At 51.5% G+C, this 16,200-nt stretch overlaps 7 protein-coding genes across 7 annotated transcripts; 5 read left to right on the top strand and 2 right to left on the bottom strand.

Annotated features, from left to right (window-relative positions):
* Positions 1–418: 418 nt before the first annotated feature.
* On the top strand, positions 419–1,801 carry HMPREF1120_04404 (uncharacterized protein). Its single transcript, XM_009158533.1, has one exon. The coding sequence runs from the start codon at positions 464–466 to the stop codon at positions 1,046–1,048; it is 585 nt and encodes a 194-aa protein (XP_009156781.1). The 5' UTR covers positions 419–463; the 3' UTR covers positions 1,049–1,801.
* Positions 1,629–6,390, bottom strand: HMPREF1120_04402 (uncharacterized protein). The gene is made up of 2 exons (XM_009158531.1): positions 2,203–6,390; positions 1,629–2,112 (listed from the first exon to the last, which is right to left on the bottom strand). Exons 1-2 carry the CDS (start codon positions 2,447–2,449, stop codon positions 1,739–1,741), a joined length of 621 nt encoding a protein of 206 aa, XP_009156779.1. The 5' UTR covers positions 2,450–6,390; the 3' UTR covers positions 1,629–1,738.
* Positions 3,430–6,109, top strand: HMPREF1120_04403 (uncharacterized protein). Its single transcript, XM_009158532.1, has 6 exons — positions 3,430–4,200; positions 4,254–4,539; positions 4,601–4,929; positions 4,981–5,212; positions 5,276–5,344; positions 5,405–6,109. Exons 1-6 carry the CDS (start codon positions 3,927–3,929, stop codon positions 5,958–5,960), a joined length of 1,746 nt encoding a protein of 581 aa, XP_009156780.1. The 5' UTR covers positions 3,430–3,926; the 3' UTR covers positions 5,961–6,109.
* Positions 6,391–6,495: 105 nt separating the features above from the next.
* HMPREF1120_04401 (uncharacterized protein) lies at positions 6,496–8,361 on the top strand. The gene is made up of 2 exons (XM_009158530.1): positions 6,496–7,661; positions 7,726–8,361. The coding sequence occupies exons 1-2, from the start codon at positions 7,531–7,533 to the stop codon at positions 7,868–7,870; spliced, it is 276 nt and encodes a 91-aa protein (XP_009156778.1). The 5' UTR covers positions 6,496–7,530; the 3' UTR covers positions 7,871–8,361.
* Positions 8,261–10,061, bottom strand: HMPREF1120_04400 (uncharacterized protein). Its single transcript, XM_009158529.1, has 2 exons — positions 9,865–10,061; positions 8,261–9,808 (listed from the first exon to the last, which is right to left on the bottom strand). Exons 1-2 carry the CDS (start codon positions 9,907–9,909, stop codon positions 9,224–9,226), a joined length of 630 nt encoding a protein of 209 aa, XP_009156777.1. The 5' UTR covers positions 9,910–10,061; the 3' UTR covers positions 8,261–9,223.
* Positions 10,062–12,503: 2,442 nt separating this feature from the next.
* HMPREF1120_04399 (cytochrome c oxidase subunit Vb) lies at positions 12,504–13,445 on the top strand (the record flags this gene model as incomplete). Its single annotated transcript, XM_009158528.1, has 5 exons — positions 12,504–12,600; positions 12,691–12,747; positions 12,848–13,006; positions 13,099–13,199; positions 13,287–13,445. The coding sequence occupies 5 exons, from the start codon at positions 12,504–12,506 to the stop codon at positions 13,443–13,445; spliced, it is 573 nt and encodes a 190-aa protein (XP_009156776.1).
* Positions 13,446–14,127: 682 nt separating this feature from the next.
* HMPREF1120_04398 (alpha-ketoglutarate-dependent 2,4-dichlorophenoxyacetate dioxygenase) lies at positions 14,128–15,596 on the top strand (the record flags this gene model as incomplete). Its single annotated transcript, XM_009158527.1, has 3 exons — positions 14,128–14,289; positions 14,463–14,672; positions 14,916–15,596. 3 exons carry the CDS (start codon positions 14,128–14,130, stop codon positions 15,594–15,596), a joined length of 1,053 nt encoding a protein of 350 aa, XP_009156775.1.
* Positions 15,597–16,200: the final 604 nt, after the last annotated feature.

Genomic DNA, 16,200 nt, shown 5'->3' with positions numbered 1-16,200 from the left:
GCACCTTGCCTAGGCAGGTACCTGCTACTACTATCACCTGAGTATTTCCACGCACAGTACCACCTATATCACTCAAATCAATGGCGCCATGCTGCCCTGGACCCGACAACGGGCACATTATTGCAGTATCTACAATGTACTATGCAGTGCGACTACCCCAGCGACAACTTATTAAAACAGTGTTTGCACAGCCCACTTGTGCCTGGATGGTGGACACACGACGCTTTCTGCTATTGGCCTCTGTGCGAACCTGACGGGAGCGGGAGGCGCCCGCTTCGACGGTCTGCCCCACCGTACCTGAGGTGGCATAACGGCTCATCACGTGCTTTGCTGTTTCAATATCTTATCTTATCTATCTGCCGCGAGATCGGTTAAAGCCGACTGTTTGACTGGTGAGCCTCGGCTGAACAGACTCTCTGTAGAACTCCGACTTCAATGATGAGGACGAATCACCGGGATTGACATGAACCATAAAACAAGGCTTCTATACAGCCTTCACTTTGGACAAACAACTCATTCATACCCAGGTACAAAAGGCGTGCCACTGTCTCTGCCGTTTTCAGTTTTGCAGCCCTTCTTTCCGCCCTTCCAGGCCTCAACCATTCATTGCCCTCTTGCAACTGAACTGGCAAAATATACTCGCCCAACAATAAATAGTACAACACCTCTGGAAGTATATACAACGAGAGTGGTACACCTCCTACGACAACTCCTTCTCCGCCATGGCTCAAGAAAACAAAGACTCCAAACCCCCCAGACGCTCAATGTTCCAACTCGACGGGTTCACGAACCTCTCCCTCCGCGAACGAGTCCAATACCTCGCCGACATGGTACGCAAAGACCCCAACTTTTCCGGCTTCGACACCTACGCCTTGAAATCTGGCGTCGAACTCATCGACGCGCGACCCAACTTTGTCAAATGGGAAATGGAAATCGGGCCGCATCTATGCAACAAATCAAACAACCTGCACGGCGGCGCGGCGGCCACAATCCTCGACACCTTGACCTCGACGGCTCTGTTGACGATAGCCAGGCCGGGCTTTCTTGACGGCGGACATGTCAGTCGAACCATCACTATGACGTATCTCCGTCCAGTGCCGAATGGGTCGAAAGTCTCGATTGAATGCGAGATCCAGGCGGCAGGGAGGAGTCTTGCTAACATAGTGGGGAAGATTTTTGTTGATGGGAAGTTGTGTGTTACTTGTGTTCATGATAAAGCTGTTTTTGCGAGACAGGATCAGCAGCAGCAGGCGAAGTTGTGAAATGGAGATGGAAACGGGATAGAACGGGACCGCTGGGGTTATGTAGAGGTCCTGCAACTGGGCGGCGGCTTGAGGGGACCGGCAGTTCGGTGTTCAGAGGTAACTGCATGGCATAGACTGGAGAACAGGACTCGTTTAGACTAGACGAGGGCTTACGGTAGATAGACAAGTCCCGACCATTTTTGACAAACTGCATGAGGAGTGGTTCTATGGCAGTATAGACGTGTGCTAGACACAAGCTACTGGTCATCAAGATGGCGAGCAAGAGCAAGCGAGCTGTACTAGGCACATGAGAGGGTCCGTTCAATTCACACTTACTCACTGTGGGTTACTTTCGACAAACACTGTTACAGTACGAAACAGAAACAAAGAGACATAGTTATGATTTCTCATGTCAAGAATAAGCTAGGTAGACCATGGTTCCAGCCCTCTTCAAGTTTGACAGCATTCTGGTTGTGCATGTCTCCGATGGCATCCTAAGACTCATGATCCGCTTGCCTAGCAGCAGCATCAGCCAGAGGCTGAATGATAGTCCACAGTTCATCCAGCTGTCGGTCCACATCTTCTTTCCATGCCGCCTGGAGCTCATCGTTCTTTGGTGCCGCCGGAGCCTCATCGCCTGGGTCACTTGTGTCTTCATTATCATCAGCGGCCGCCTTGTCTTTTGCAGCAGCCAGTTCCCTCCGCAACTTCTGGATCGTGAGGGTACATGCACGAGCCAGGCGGCCGTCCGGTGGGATACTCTTGTCATTTTCCACCTGTGTCATGATCTCTGGGTCCACGGCTGATCTTGCTTCATCTTTGTAGACCTTTTCTCTCTTCCGTCTTTCACGTGTGTCCTGTGCGCCTTCTATCCAAGAGAACACCGTAGTTAGTATTGTTGTGATCAGGGCGGCGGCGACCCTAACTTCAAACAAAGAAAGGGAGGGAGGAAACTTACTTTTCATAGAAGGTTTTCTTCTTCCTCTTCTTGACTGTGGCGGTGGTGTCGACATGTTGTGTTGTGATCCATTGTTGTCATCAGTGTCATGGCTGCCAGCACGACTTGGTCGCTTGCCGTTCGCATTTAGGTCGGGTGAAATTTCGTCGACGTTGGTGTTGGAGGCTTCATTGTCACGATCGTTGCTGTTGCCATCGTCACTCCCAGCGACCTGGTTCTCATCGTAGTCGGGCTGTGCGGGATCCATGGCTGTTGGGTCGCCGCCAGGGTCTTCGTGGGAGTCCAACCCGGTTCCTATGAAGTGAAGGAAAGAATCGACGGAGCAGATCGAAACTGGCGAGAAATAAATAGGCCGGCTCACCTCGACTCTCTTCCCAAACGGGAGGGGTTATCTCCTCTTTGCCAATGATGTCGCACTTCTTTTCTGCGACCCCTTGGCGAAGAATATCACTAGGGCTTCTGCGCCGCACCTACACACTTCACTGTCGAGGAGGCAGGTCGAGTCGCTGCCGCGCCTGCAGTGACGTGACAATATCACTTACCCGCCAATGCAGCACATACTTCATGGCAAATCTGGTTCTTTCAGCCCCTGCGTTGATATGGGAAACTGAAGCTTCACTCCCCAGCCTCGTCTATCTTGGCAAGGCTGTTCAGTGATGCCGGTGTTGAGGAACGCTTTGCCCAGAGAGTGTACGTCTGCGGTTTCCTGTCTGCTGCACCGGCGTCAAGGCATCAAGAAGATCTGAGTCATACAATCCAGCAGTCATACGCCGACCAAGCGATGTGCTCTTGTTCTGGCATAACGAGTCCCTGTTTGGCAGAAATGCGTAGCCTCCTGAGCCCGACAACTCACCAGCCCATTGTTCACCAGCTGCTCGAATCAGCTTGGAAAAAGATTACCAGGATGGGCTACAAGAAGGCACAACGGCGTTTCCCTCCGCAGATTCATCCCGGGCTATGCTCCAACTTTGATCGAATGCGGATGCGGGCATATAACCTGGCTTGACGTCCTAAGACTCAGTTGGCGAAAGCGCATCGTCCCAAAGAACACCCGTTCGCATGCATCGCGGGCACTGTAAAAGCTCATCCTGATCTCCAGTGCTGTCGTTGGAACAAGGGACGCGGTACTTGTGGAGACCCCCACATGAGGCTTCTCCGCAAAAATCCCACAAGACGACCAGCTGCCTACCCGCGGGGTTTGCCCACTTTCGCGCTGGTAAAAGAGATGCCGAGATCTGAGGTTTGCCAAACCCTTTGGCCGCGACAATGCAGTCCCTCGACTCTCTCTAGAGCAATTGCCGAAACCCCAGAACGGCAGCCAAAGTCACGAGGCCCCAGGGGAAATGTCCCTCTTCAAAGTCAAAATGGTCCCTCTTTGGCCTTAAGCTGATGACCTGCATCAAGATTGGTCAGACTTATCCGTTGCCCTTGCTATTCTCTGGGCAGACTTCGCTTGTCTTGGAGGCACAGCCGGACTTGCGGTCGTGGCGAGGCTTCCAAGACAACTGCCGGGACGGGCCCGTGCCAGCCTCTCGAGCTACCAGCATGATTGGCATAAACCCCGGTCCGGGGTTCGTCTGGTATATCTGATGGCGCAACAGATCCTATACTGGAAATCCCTCGAAGTGCTCAAACTGCAGGAATAAGTATCTCTATCTGCAGTACACCTCCTGCAACGACCGCAACACTGCGTCCCTCTGCTGCGTGGAGTCATAACGGCGAAGATGAGCAGCGAAAAGGATCCCGTTCAAACAGAGACAATTGAAAATGCCCGCGCGGAAGAGCGTCTGCATGCGGTCGAGTTTGAGCCTCCTATGCAACACATTCAAGAGCTCAAAGAGGCCGAGCACATCAATCTGAGCTGGCGGTCATGGCTGGTTGTCTTCGTGACATGTTTTGCCATTATGGCACAGGTTTTCGTAGTGGTGGCAGCAGGATCAGTCATCGCATTCATCATTCGAGACCTGGGTGACGCCTCGATTGCTGGCTGGATCATTCGTAAGAGAACCCTCCCCTCTCCGGCTGTGACTTGCTAACGGCTTGACTCATAGAGGGGCCACTACTCATGCAAAGTGTACTTTCGCCGATTGTGGGCCGACTGAGCGACGTCCTTGACCGCAAATATTTGGCTTCTGTGCCAGCCTTGATCGCTTTTGCCGGAGCAGTCGTATCAGCCAAAGCCACTTCGATGTCGATGCTTATAGGAGGCGGTATTCTCATTGGCGTGACACTCAGTACCATCTCTATCGTTCAAGCCATTCCGAGCGAGGTGCTGCCCTTGAAATACAGGGCATTGGCCAATGGATTCGCCTTCCTGGGAGGAGCAGTAGGCGGACTGTATGTGACATGCAAGAGCTTTTGCCCGAGGTCAACTTTGCTGACATGGTTGTGAACACAGAGTCGGTGTCCTAGGCTCTGGCGGTGTGACCAATGCCAGTCCATCCGGCTGGCGCGATATATTCTGGATGCAAGCAGCGTTCCATCTGGCAACGTTCCTTGGCCTCATGCTGTTCTACCACCCGACGCGCCATTCTGACTTTCCAAAAATGTCTTTCAAGGGATATCTCTGGGCTATAGATCCCATTGGATCTTTCCTTTTCATCGTCGCCTGCACCCTCCTGCTGCTTGCCCTGGATTGGGCTGGCGGGGCATATGAATGGTCTGATGCTCATGTTGCGGCCCCTCTCGGTATCGGGTTTGGATTCCTTGCACTCTTCTGCATATATGGTACGTGGTCAAAGTCATTCCGTGAGATCATACGCTAACAAATTCTTGCAGAATGGAAGGGTCGATCTGACGGTCTCGTCGCCCATGTCTTCTTCAAGGGCAACAACAACTTTGCCCTCTCGGTTTTCGCTTTTGCAGTCGAGGGCTGGCTGTTCTACAGCGCGGTCAACAGCGTCACACCCCAAATTGTGCTCAATCTCGGCTTCGAAACAAACGCTTGGGACATCTCCATCAGACAATTGTCGTACAATCTTGTAACACTGTTTGCTTCCATTCCACTGACGTGAGTGCTTGCCATGCGTCAACCGAATCTTGAGAGTTGGCCCAATCTAACCATCGCATGCAGTCTGTACGCCACCAAATACAAGGATCTAAAGTCCCCACTGATAGTGACCTTCATCATATTCCTGGCTGTGTGAGTACACGATTGCACGATTCGGCTGAGGTTGCTGGCACCATGGCTGACTTGATACAGCTGCATTTGTTATGCAGTCATCACACCAAACATGAACAAAGCACAAATTGGCTTCAACGTGCTCTCTGGCCTTGGTCAGTCGGGACCACTCACACTGATTGTGGCGTTGGTACAATTCACTGCACCTCATGCGTTCCTCTCGACGGCCACGGGACTTGGTTTCTCTGCTCGAGCGATAGGAGGCGCGTTTGGTTCTGCTGTCCTAGATGCTATCATCAATGGCAAACTGAAGTCATATCCAACCAAGGTGGGAAATGCAGCAGTGGAGGCAGGTCTACCAAAGTCTTCGGTATCTGCCTTGCTGGAGGCCCTGTCAACAGGCACAGGGTTCACCAATGTTCCAGGCATCAACCCTGCCATCCTCGAAAAGGCTCTTGACGCAAGCCACTGGGCTTATGCTCGTGCTTACCGCGTTGCATGGGCAAGCATTATCCCATTCGTAGTTCTTGCACTGGTCGCCATTTTCTTCCTCGAAGGCGTCAAAGAGTTGATGACAGAGAAAGTCGAGGCAACGGTGGAGCATGTTAAGAAGGAGGAACATGCCAACAAGGTCTAATTTCAACAGCCTCGGGATCTTTTTGATATGCTAGGCGCCGAGAGAGGAGACATGATGGCATAAACAGGACAGATGCGTTTTTGGCGTCGCAGAGATGCCGCCTCAATACCTAGGTATCGAACAAAAATTTGTCTTCAACTCGCGCCACCAAGAACCTGTTCTCATCTTGTTTGCTCTCCGGCTGACCGGCCTAAGCTACCGCAGCCGCGGGGTAGCCAGCGAAAGCCGAGTTGCACTCTCTTTGCAAAAGGAATAGAACATGAAGCGTTCGTAACCGGAGATTGCTGTTGGCCATGTTGACCCTTGCAACGCTAGAGCACATTTCAGTCATTGGATTGCTATCTGATTGCCTCAAATCGTTCTGTCTGCACGCGGGGACTTTCCACATCAGCATCAGCAGTGCATGATAGCATATTGATCAGACTGCTCGTTTCTGCGGGTGATGCTGGAGACGACGTCTTCGAAAGGGGCGAATGCAGCGACGTGTCAATTCGGACAGGCTCCCCGCCGCTTCCACGATATCCGCCGCAATCTAGCACTAGCAAAAAGCGGCAATGCATCGTCCTGAAGAAGAAATGTGGCTTGCGCGACTCCACGAAGGCGCCACACGATAAGGGCATATCATTGGCCCACGCCTCAGCCCGCAGTCCGATCGGTGATTACCTTAATTGAAAGTGCGGTCAACTTGATATCTGCAATCTCCTGTTGACTCCACCACTTCATCAAAACCTCCCTCTCAAACCACTCCTGTTTCTCTTTGCTGCGTCCCTCTGCCACGGTCTATTTCAGCCAACGTCAAATCCAGTCAATAGCTCCTCTTAGATCTCTCGGCGAGCCTCCCGGCGTACCGACCTGACATTGCGTAGCGTCTTGGGCGACAGGGTCGATCTAAACAACTTGACTATGTCGGCCTATCATGGTTGGTCTACAACCAGACATTTTTCCCGACGCCTCATTGTCTCTACAACGTTGTAAGCTTGGTTCTGGAACTGAGGAGACCCTAGCCAGGAGAAGGCCGATACTGGTCCACCAGGCCACGCAAGACCTGGACATGTGAGAAGTCTGAGCTGACTACTAGCATGGCTCGGAGATGGTCTGGTGCAATCAGAACAAGCTTCACATGTGGAAAATGCGATGCAGTGGGTGATGAGGAGCTGAAACGGCTGCACGTTAGAGGAGCCCGGTGCTCTCAACATGGCGGTGCAACCCGATGGATTCGTATACCATCACACCTTCTGTTGCTCTTCTTCTGTCCTTGATGCTTCCTTCCTGCCCCTCGAGGATGTGATCAGGTCGCTCTTGCACATTCTCGATCTTTGTTGTCTATTCGTTTCCTTGATCTGTTGCACTCACTCGTTCGTGCCTCAGCATCGTCCATTCGTTTGATTTTTTTTTTCTCGTGCTTGTTCAGACTCTCGCGGATCGTCCAAACGGATATCACGGCAACGTGACTTGTCGCAGCAGACAGACTCTGGAGAGCGGGCTACACCATACCTACTTTTAATATCGACAAAGGAAATCAAGGACGAGATTACAAGCGCGAGCACCAGCCAGTGGACGACAATCAGGCATGGCGGGTGTACGCGATCCGGCCTTTTGGCGCCGCTTCTCTATGGCGGTCCACCTCGACGAGGAAAAAGCGACAATTCCAGACTCCAAATCGGCCTCGTCCTCGTCATCGAAAAGTGGAATTAAACACACGTATGTGGTAGCCCCAAGGTGTGACACAGGTTAGCAGGGCCGGGTTGCTAATCGCTCATGGCAGAGATTCATGGCTGGAACGGACTAGGAAGAAACAACGACGTACTCATATCATAGGATGGGTCATTGCGCTAGGATTTCTCGCCGTGGTCGCAGCCGTTGTCCTGGTCTTTCTCTGGTTCGCTAAGGTCGGGCCTTTCGATCAATGAACCGCGCAAATGGTCAGATTACCGAACATATCTTCCGATTGACAAGGGCATCTATCCCCAACACAATAGCCAACTGGCAGCCCATTGAGTGGCCAGCGCATATTGAAGGAGCGACAGCCTCGATGCTGGTAATCTCCATATACGCCTTCCCGTCCGTGCAACAACGCTTCTGCCGAAGCATTTCTTCTACGCCCGACGCCTCCTCCAGCGAGCCAGTGAGACCATGAGATACTGAAGACAAAGTCAGAATGGTGCTACTGCTCGTGTGCACTCAGCCATTTTGAAAGGAACGAAGGCTACGGTCCTATCATAGAACATCATTTTACGACATGACGAGAAACACGCTTAATTGACAGCCACTGGAGGCCTATTATATAGACAATTAAACAATCCCGAATCTCAAATTTTCTACCTACTGAATTTATCCCAAGTCCGAGGTCCGTACAGATTCAGTTCAGACTACATACAATCATAGAGCAGGTTTGAAATACTTTTAATGTAGCAAATCTGCTATGCATGAGCGACAGCCTGAGAAGGACAAATGTCTTGAAACGATTACATTTGCTCCGAGTGCACATAGTCATTGGCACCATCTACGTTCCGGTGCCTGGTCGGTCTGAGCCCCTTGGGCTTCTTGACACACCTGCTTAGCGGCCGGCGGCGCGTCTGATGCCACGGTCGCCACTCGGCCAGAGCCAGGCAGACGAGACGCATAATCTTCGCATTTCAAGCCTCAAAATCCAACGCCTTCGCTTTAGTGTCGATATCCGCTATGGACCGACGCCTTCATTCCCGAACGATTTCCAACTGGTCATGAGGACTTTACCACTTAATTGCTGCACTTCTTCGGACAGTCATCTTTCACGATTTGCGCAGGCCGGGAGCCCTAGATGTGCGAATGACCTCCACGCATTCAGGCCTGGTGATCTTCGCATTGGTGTGTTCTGTAATATTTGCTCAGGCTCGTCGGACCGGGCTGATCACGATGAAAAATAAGCGGGCATGATGAACCCGCATACAGCATCAGGACAGATGATGTGCTCGCAGTGGAAAGTAGTTGCGAGCTGGAAATCTTCAGTCCTCCTGGTCCATGTCTTTGTGTTCCGGACCACAGAACATGTGGCCGCGTTATTTCACCGTAGCCAAAAGCCGATGGATGGTCTTTTTTGCTGGTGAATGTGTAACACATGGGGAATCCTCGATCGACTGCTGCGGTACCAGGGACACAATCTAACGATGGGCATGCCATGTGACCATTTCGCTTGCTTGCGGGGGCGGACATGATCCCCTTCCAGGGTAAGCCAACCCTTGTCCCTGACGAGCCTCCCGCGGCGCACCATGGTCATCTGCCATCTAATATCTCTTCCTCGTAGGTTCGGGACTGGGACTCCGCGAAACGCTCCGCTCATCCCTACCACGCATCTTCAACCATTTCTTCGTACTGAGCTCGAGTTCCCTCTCGAGTTCTGGGCTCGGCTCCTTTCGATGAATGAAATTGCAAAAGCCGCCTCTGACACAACCCTCCCCAGAGTTCAAGCGACAGCACGCCTCCCTGAAATCCGTGACAGGACTCAATTCGCAGTAAATCGGCCGGGCGGCGTACCATCTGCTATTCAGGGCGTCGCAGGCCTTTTGGGCCGAGTCCTCGTACTTGAAGCGCGCGTACACATTGCCGATCAGGTGGTCGTTGTTGTTGTCGCACACCACCACCTCCTCGAGTTCGCCGTACTTGCACATCTCGCACCAGAAGTCTTCGTAGAACGCATCAAAGTGGTTTTGCAGTTGTGACGCGTTCATCTTGTTCTTGGGGTCGTATGCTGGGTTCTGGTACAGGTTCGGGAGGAGGATCGTTTGGCTGTATGACGGTTTGACGTGTTTGCGGGAGCATCGGTCGCCGTGGCGGCAGGCACCGATCTTGTAGTAGAATGAGCAGTTGACCTGTTTGAGTCCTGTTAGCTTTGTATCTTCGCCGAGGAACGCGGTTAGGTACTTACTTTGTCTTGCTCGGTTCCAAAAATGGAGGCGAGATAGTTGGCCATGGTTGAGAGATTGATCAATGGATAATGTCGATTCGGTTTGATTTGATTTCAAGGGTCGTGTTGTGATGTGTAGTCTCTTGTTGGAGGATGTCGCAAGTCAATTAATATGAATGCGCGTTTGATGTCGAAGGCGGAATATGCGTGGCGAACTGGGTGTATAAATAATGTCCGGCTTGAACTCGATGGGTTGATATCAAATCAAAAGACGGCGCAGGAACAAGCGCATCACGTGACTACCTTGGTGGTGGGATCTCATTGGCTTCGCTGCCCGTTGTAGAATTTTCTTGGCGCCAGCCTTGCGGACGACAGAAGACTCTAGCGCAAGGCTGAGCATGTCATGGGGCTACGGGGTAAAGAGAGCGGCAGGGTACCTACCTTAGGTAGCGAGAGGTTTACGTTGTACGGGGTAAGAGAGCGTCTCCGCGGGCATTAGTGAAGCTAACGCTCTTCATGACGAGCATTACCTCCTGCGCTTAAGCGTACTTGCAGCTCTGAAAAACTTCGACTCCAACAGCCCAGCCTTGTGGTCTACAGTGTCCCGGATAACAACAATGAGAAGAAGCTGGAAATTCTATAGAAAGATCTCCTGTGCAGAGCGCCCACAGTACATCATCTCTGCCCTACACTCATATTGTATCACAGTACCTCCGCGACCGGGGCAAGCCGCGCACAGGAAGAAGCCATTTGGGCCGAACTCGGTCCAATCGGAGACGTCCTGATGAAAGTACAGAATCCCGTGAGTGCGGCTGACCGGCGTCGTTCCCAAATTCTCTATGATGCGTTGTCCGTAAACCTTTTCGGTCGCTCGGTTCGTTGTTACTAGGTAGGATCAAGCTGAAGCGAGACTGCGAAGTGAATGATTTGTAGACGGGACGGAGACCACTCCCTATAAGGTGGAAGTTCAGAATCCGCGGCCCCGAGCGAAATTTCTCTCACTTCCATTGGGAATTCTTGACTGGTTGAACGCTTCTCATCGCGAGTCTGATAGGAAGCTGATCAATAGTAACTCACTGTCCGGACGTATTGGTCTCGCGGCTTGAGTTTCTTTGGTGGTTGACATTCCAGCAAAGATAATCATGCAACGTGATGCTTGACCTTTTCGACACGGCGGCCGCCTGCTACAAATAGCAAACGAAATCTGCCGCCCTCGCACGAAACCGTCCGCACATTGCGAAACTCATCGGTTCGAACGACCAAAAAGTATTGCTTCAGCCAGCGTGATTCGAACCATCTCCTTGTTATTTGACAAGGTCTCCGGCAACCACCCACTGAAGGGAGCTTCTCCTGGCGCATAATTAGCTGAACCCGTAGACAACTGACAAAAAAGCAGCCCAAACCTGACATTCAAACCACTGAGCCATCCGGCCCAAAAACAAAAACTCTAGCCCGAAGCCCAACCCCTGGTAGGGGGTTGAGGTTCGGGCCGAGGGAAATCCCTAGGTGTCGAAGGGGTTTTTTCCAGAGCGTCAGTTGCCTCCTACATCGTAGGAACCTTCGTCCAGCTCTCTGAAGTCTCACTCTGCTGCATCACCGGTAAGGTGGGAGGGAATGATTGGCTCTGAGTCTGTCCAGTCAGGGATCTGCCTCTAGGATTCACGGCTTCGCCCAAGACCAACTGTCCCATGCCTGGTGTCTCACCCTCACGCTCCAACTAGCCTAGCTAACACCCACCGCTGGGTGATCATCGCTAGGGTCGGAACCCGGGATAGACATGGGAATTGTTGGAAGGAATTCTGGTACATTAATATATAACCCTTCACGGCGCTACTGGCCCCACCGAACCAGCTCCCCGGGCCCTGCACCGCAGAATGATTTGTTATACGTACCTAGGTACCTAACCTTCACGTGAAGGCGGGCATTCACTGCACTTACGTGCTAATTGGTTTCGGACTGAACAACTCAACTCTGCTGTTTCGCCTTCAGATACCTTCCAAGAATGAAGATTGGATTGATCGTCATTGATCCTCATAACAGATGTTTTCCAGCCCAGCACCTTCCACCAATGCTGAAGTATATCCTTCCTGAAGCAACAAAGCCAGCGATTGAATCCCGGTGCTTGGACTTTATGTTGGGCTCATCATTTGAAAACTCACAGTACCAAAATTTGGTGACATCCACAGTCTGTGTGCCATGGCATGTTCTTCTCCCTTTTATAGAACACTTCATGTCATTCTTTCCTGGTAGCGGGTTGATGCCCTCGAGGCTTCTCCATTCTCTCTTGAACAGTCATTCAGCAAAAGCACATCACACATTACCGTAGGGCCAATATATACTCAGCATCCCCTGCTCAACTGTGATGTTGTCACAATTGCAGTACCTCTCGACCAATGTTTTCTTGCTTTGCCCATCCAAAACAATGAAGGATAGAGCTTCAAATTCTCCTGAAGCTGTAACACCCATCAACTGATGTCACGGATTATGTCAGCACAAAGTATGCTCACGTGATGCCAAGCACATGAGCTCCCAAGCTCCGCGCAACCAATCATCGCTGGTCCAAACCTGGACGCAGTTTCTCGATCTCAGGCCACTTGCTTCAAACGTCTCCCTTCTGTTCCTCTTTCACCACTTCCACGATTCTGTCCGCTCAAGTCACCATGTCGGCAGCACGCGCAGCTTTTTCGCTGGCCCGGCGGGTGCCGTTCAAGCCCGCTCGAATCGCTCCTCGAACATTTTCCACCATGCCAATTCGAAGTACGTCAATGCCTTGGGAAGCTCCATTGGAGCAGGGGACCAACACTGTCTGGACCGCGGAAAGCATCTCTGACTGATGGACATGTTTAGGGGAGAAATTGGACCCAAAGCCTGGCGAGTCGACCAGCAAAATCATCCCTTTCGACCGTGAGTGTCCGATCCTCGTCTTGCGACAAGCTCTTATACGGCGGGCTTCTATATGAAATGGCTCGAGTTCAAAGCTTGTACTGATACAACAGCATCACAGAAATCAGGTCGGAACAGGATCTTCTCCCGCCCGGCGCCGAGCCCGGTACCGTGCCGACCGACCTCGAACAAGCCACTGGTTTGGAACGTCTTGAGATTCTCGGAAAGATGCAGGGAATCGATGTTTTCGACATGTCACCGCTTCCGTCGGACAGAATCGGTATGTGGAGGACCAATGGATCTGTCGAGCGAGCAAAGGACAAGGACGCTCGCTCGACTTTTGGACAATGCTGACCGTTTCTCGTCTGACAGGCACCTTTGAGAACCCAATTGTCGTCAAATCAGCGGGAGAAGAGATGCAGGTCGGCTGCACTGGATCTCCTGCTGACTCGCACATTGTCAAATGGCTTGTGGTATGTTTTCTCTGCCCTCGAATTTTGGGCTCCGCGCGGAACTACCCGGGCACAACTTGAACAGTGGCTAATCACTGTGTTCTGCAGATGTCCCGAGATCGGCCATTCGAGCGATGCCCAGAGTGCGGCAGCGTCTATAGAATGGAATATATTGGACCGGCCGATGACCACCATGGTGACCACCACGGCTACGAGGAGCCGAAGACCATGGCTGATTACGTCAAGCCCGAATACTGGTACAGATGAACAAAGCTAGCAGCATATCGTGTGGATTGTTGAAACAAGTGCATTGGTGAACGTTGTACATAAGGTGATAGCAGGGTCGGTGACGTCCTCGGAAAGATAAACAATCAATCAACCATGATTGGCCTTTTCAGTCCGTTTCATTGCGCTGTACCCGGAGTATCACAATAGGTCGGCCGATGCCTGAAGCATTCAATGCTCAAGGAGTGATATAAGGCCTACGATCTTATGGCAGGACTGACTGAGATGATCCGACTAGGAAGGCAGCTGAATTAGCAATAATCACGCATATCCAGAGACAGTATTGCATCTACCTAGGTACTTACGCGGTAAGAGGTCACAAAGTGTGGTCAAAAACGTCGAGAACAAAAGGGCTTTGGTGACCCTCTGTGACTTCTCACAGACCTACTAATTCCCGAGTCGACACCAAGCAAATCGCAAAGCGAAGCGGACTTCTCCAACTTGAACCCAGATGGAGATAAGCAAGGAGGGGGACGATACGACTGCCGCAACTCCTCCGTCCAGATTGTTCATACATAGGAGATGAGGAGATCTTCAACCTCGGACTTTCAACATTCGCCTTACCTCCAGATTTCTTTGTATTGTGTCTATATCGAAGACAATATTGCAGCAGCATTTCAACAGCATTCGTGCGCGATACGAAAGTCGCGGTCTTGTCTTTACGATGCCACATGCGACAGAATCGGAATGGGAGCCACCGTCGACATATAAATATATCCAGATCAAAAAGCTTGCGCCAACATTTGGCGCAGAAGTCACCGGCGTCGACTTCAGCAAGCCTGTGGAGCTTGAAGTGTTCAAGGAGATTCACCATGCGATTACAGAGGTGAGTCATGCGGAACGCACGTCACATTTCCTTTTGCAACGAGTGCTTGCTTTATGTATCATGCGGGCTATCTTGAGCATATATGGACTTTATTTTGCGGAGAGAGGAAGAGTGTGTGGGAGAGTGTATCCATATTGCGCTCGGCTGACATAGAACATGTCGGTATGTCTCAGTACGGAGTTCTCGTCTTCCGCAAAACAGGACTAGATGATGAACGCCACGTCGCTTTCTCTCGGTTATTCGGCGACCTTGACGATGTGAAACCGTACCTGACGCTGGGGCGCAAGAACCGGTTCGCATACGACGAGCTTTTTGACGTTTCGAATCTTGAGGATGATGGGTCGCTGGTCCAGGTTGACAGTAAGAGGGATCATACGTCTAGGGTAAGTATACACACAGTTATACCTCCTGACTTGACGACTTGAGCGTGGTGAGAGCCTGTTCCTCCGACCGAGTGGAACAGAAACAGAAACACCTGCAAGAGGAGGAGAAGTCAGAGCCAAAAATCACAGGGCAACACTATTGCATCCTCATATCAATTTCTTTTCTTGTTGAACCAACGACGGACCACCATCTTCTTACCCAGTGTCAATACTTGGATACCTTACTTAACTACAACATGGCAGGGCAACTCCCTATTCCACGTCGACTCGTCATTCAACCCCCGTCGCGCAAGCTACTCTCTCCTTCGTGCCCACGAGCTCCCACCAGCAGCATACGGAGGCAACACCGACTTTGCCGACACACGCAGCGCATTCGACGAATTACCTGTTTCTCTCAAAACCAAATTGTTGGAGTCCAATTACATCGGCGCCCATTCACTCTGGCACTCGCGCAAAAAGGCGTGTCCTTCCGACTCGCCGTTTTTGAGTCATGTCGATCCCGAGTCGTACCCGTTCGGTCGCCATCGGATCGTGCAGAGGCATGAAGCCTCGGGACGGATGAATTTGTATATTGCGAATCATTTGCATCATCTTGAATATGAACACGAACACGAACACGAACATGGTGGGAACGATGATGATGGATCAGAAAGGGCACGGGAGCGTGTCCCAGAACCCGAAGGCACCGAACTCATTGAAACACTCTTATCCCACGCCACACAACCCCAGTTTTTATTGTCTGTCGAATGGCATGACCCCGGAGACCTGGTGATCTGGGACAACACGGCCGTGATGCATCGAGCGGGCGAGTACAAGGGCATGGGAAAGTATAGGAGGGATATGAGGAGGACGACGGTCCATGATGCCTCTGGTGAGGCTTGGGGGTTAAACGAGCGGACGGAGGAGAGGATGGGCTTGCCGTGAGTGAAGTCGGACTGTTGAACTTGAACTGGAATTCCCGGATTCTCTGTACAAGGTACCATGCAAGTTGGGTGGGGGTGCCGTGCAGCAATGGGAGATCGGTACAGGTACAATAAGGAGACAATATGGGGGTTTGAACTGCTAAGGTTTGTTTCGCGCGGCCAATGGTTCGGACTCGGGGTCATATCTTATCCTCGACCGTCCTACGGTGAATGTGGGTTGAAATGCTGCTACTGCGTACAGTAGGCCCATACATACTTGGTACGACGATGCGATGGGTTGAGATGTCGTATTGTGTTGTTTTCATACCTAGCTTAAGTCCAATGATGATGTTCTTTCGCAGAGTCATCCTGTAAACTGCCAGTGCTGTGCTGGGTTTCCTTCTTTCCATAGACGTCTGCTCGGCGTGGATTTCTAGGTCAAGTTCAAGTTGTGTGATGGATTCAATGGAAAGTGGCTGAAACAGAAACAGGGATTGGATTATCTGGAAGGGATGCTAGATAAATGGATAGGTAGGACTTTATGTTCGACCACCAGCAGCAGTACTATGTAGTGTACCTACGTCAAGTGTTCGAATATAATTTTGAAATTCAACTTTGACAAAAGT

Source organism: Exophiala dermatitidis (genome assembly GCF_000230625.1).
Source record: "Exophiala dermatitidis NIH/UT8656 unplaced genomic scaffold supercont1.4, whole genome shotgun sequence".
NCBI lineage: Eukaryota > Fungi > Ascomycota > Eurotiomycetes > Chaetothyriales > Herpotrichiellaceae > Exophiala > Exophiala dermatitidis.
Note: the sequence above shows the minus strand (reverse complement) of the source record. Positions and strands in the feature narration are given on the sequence as shown.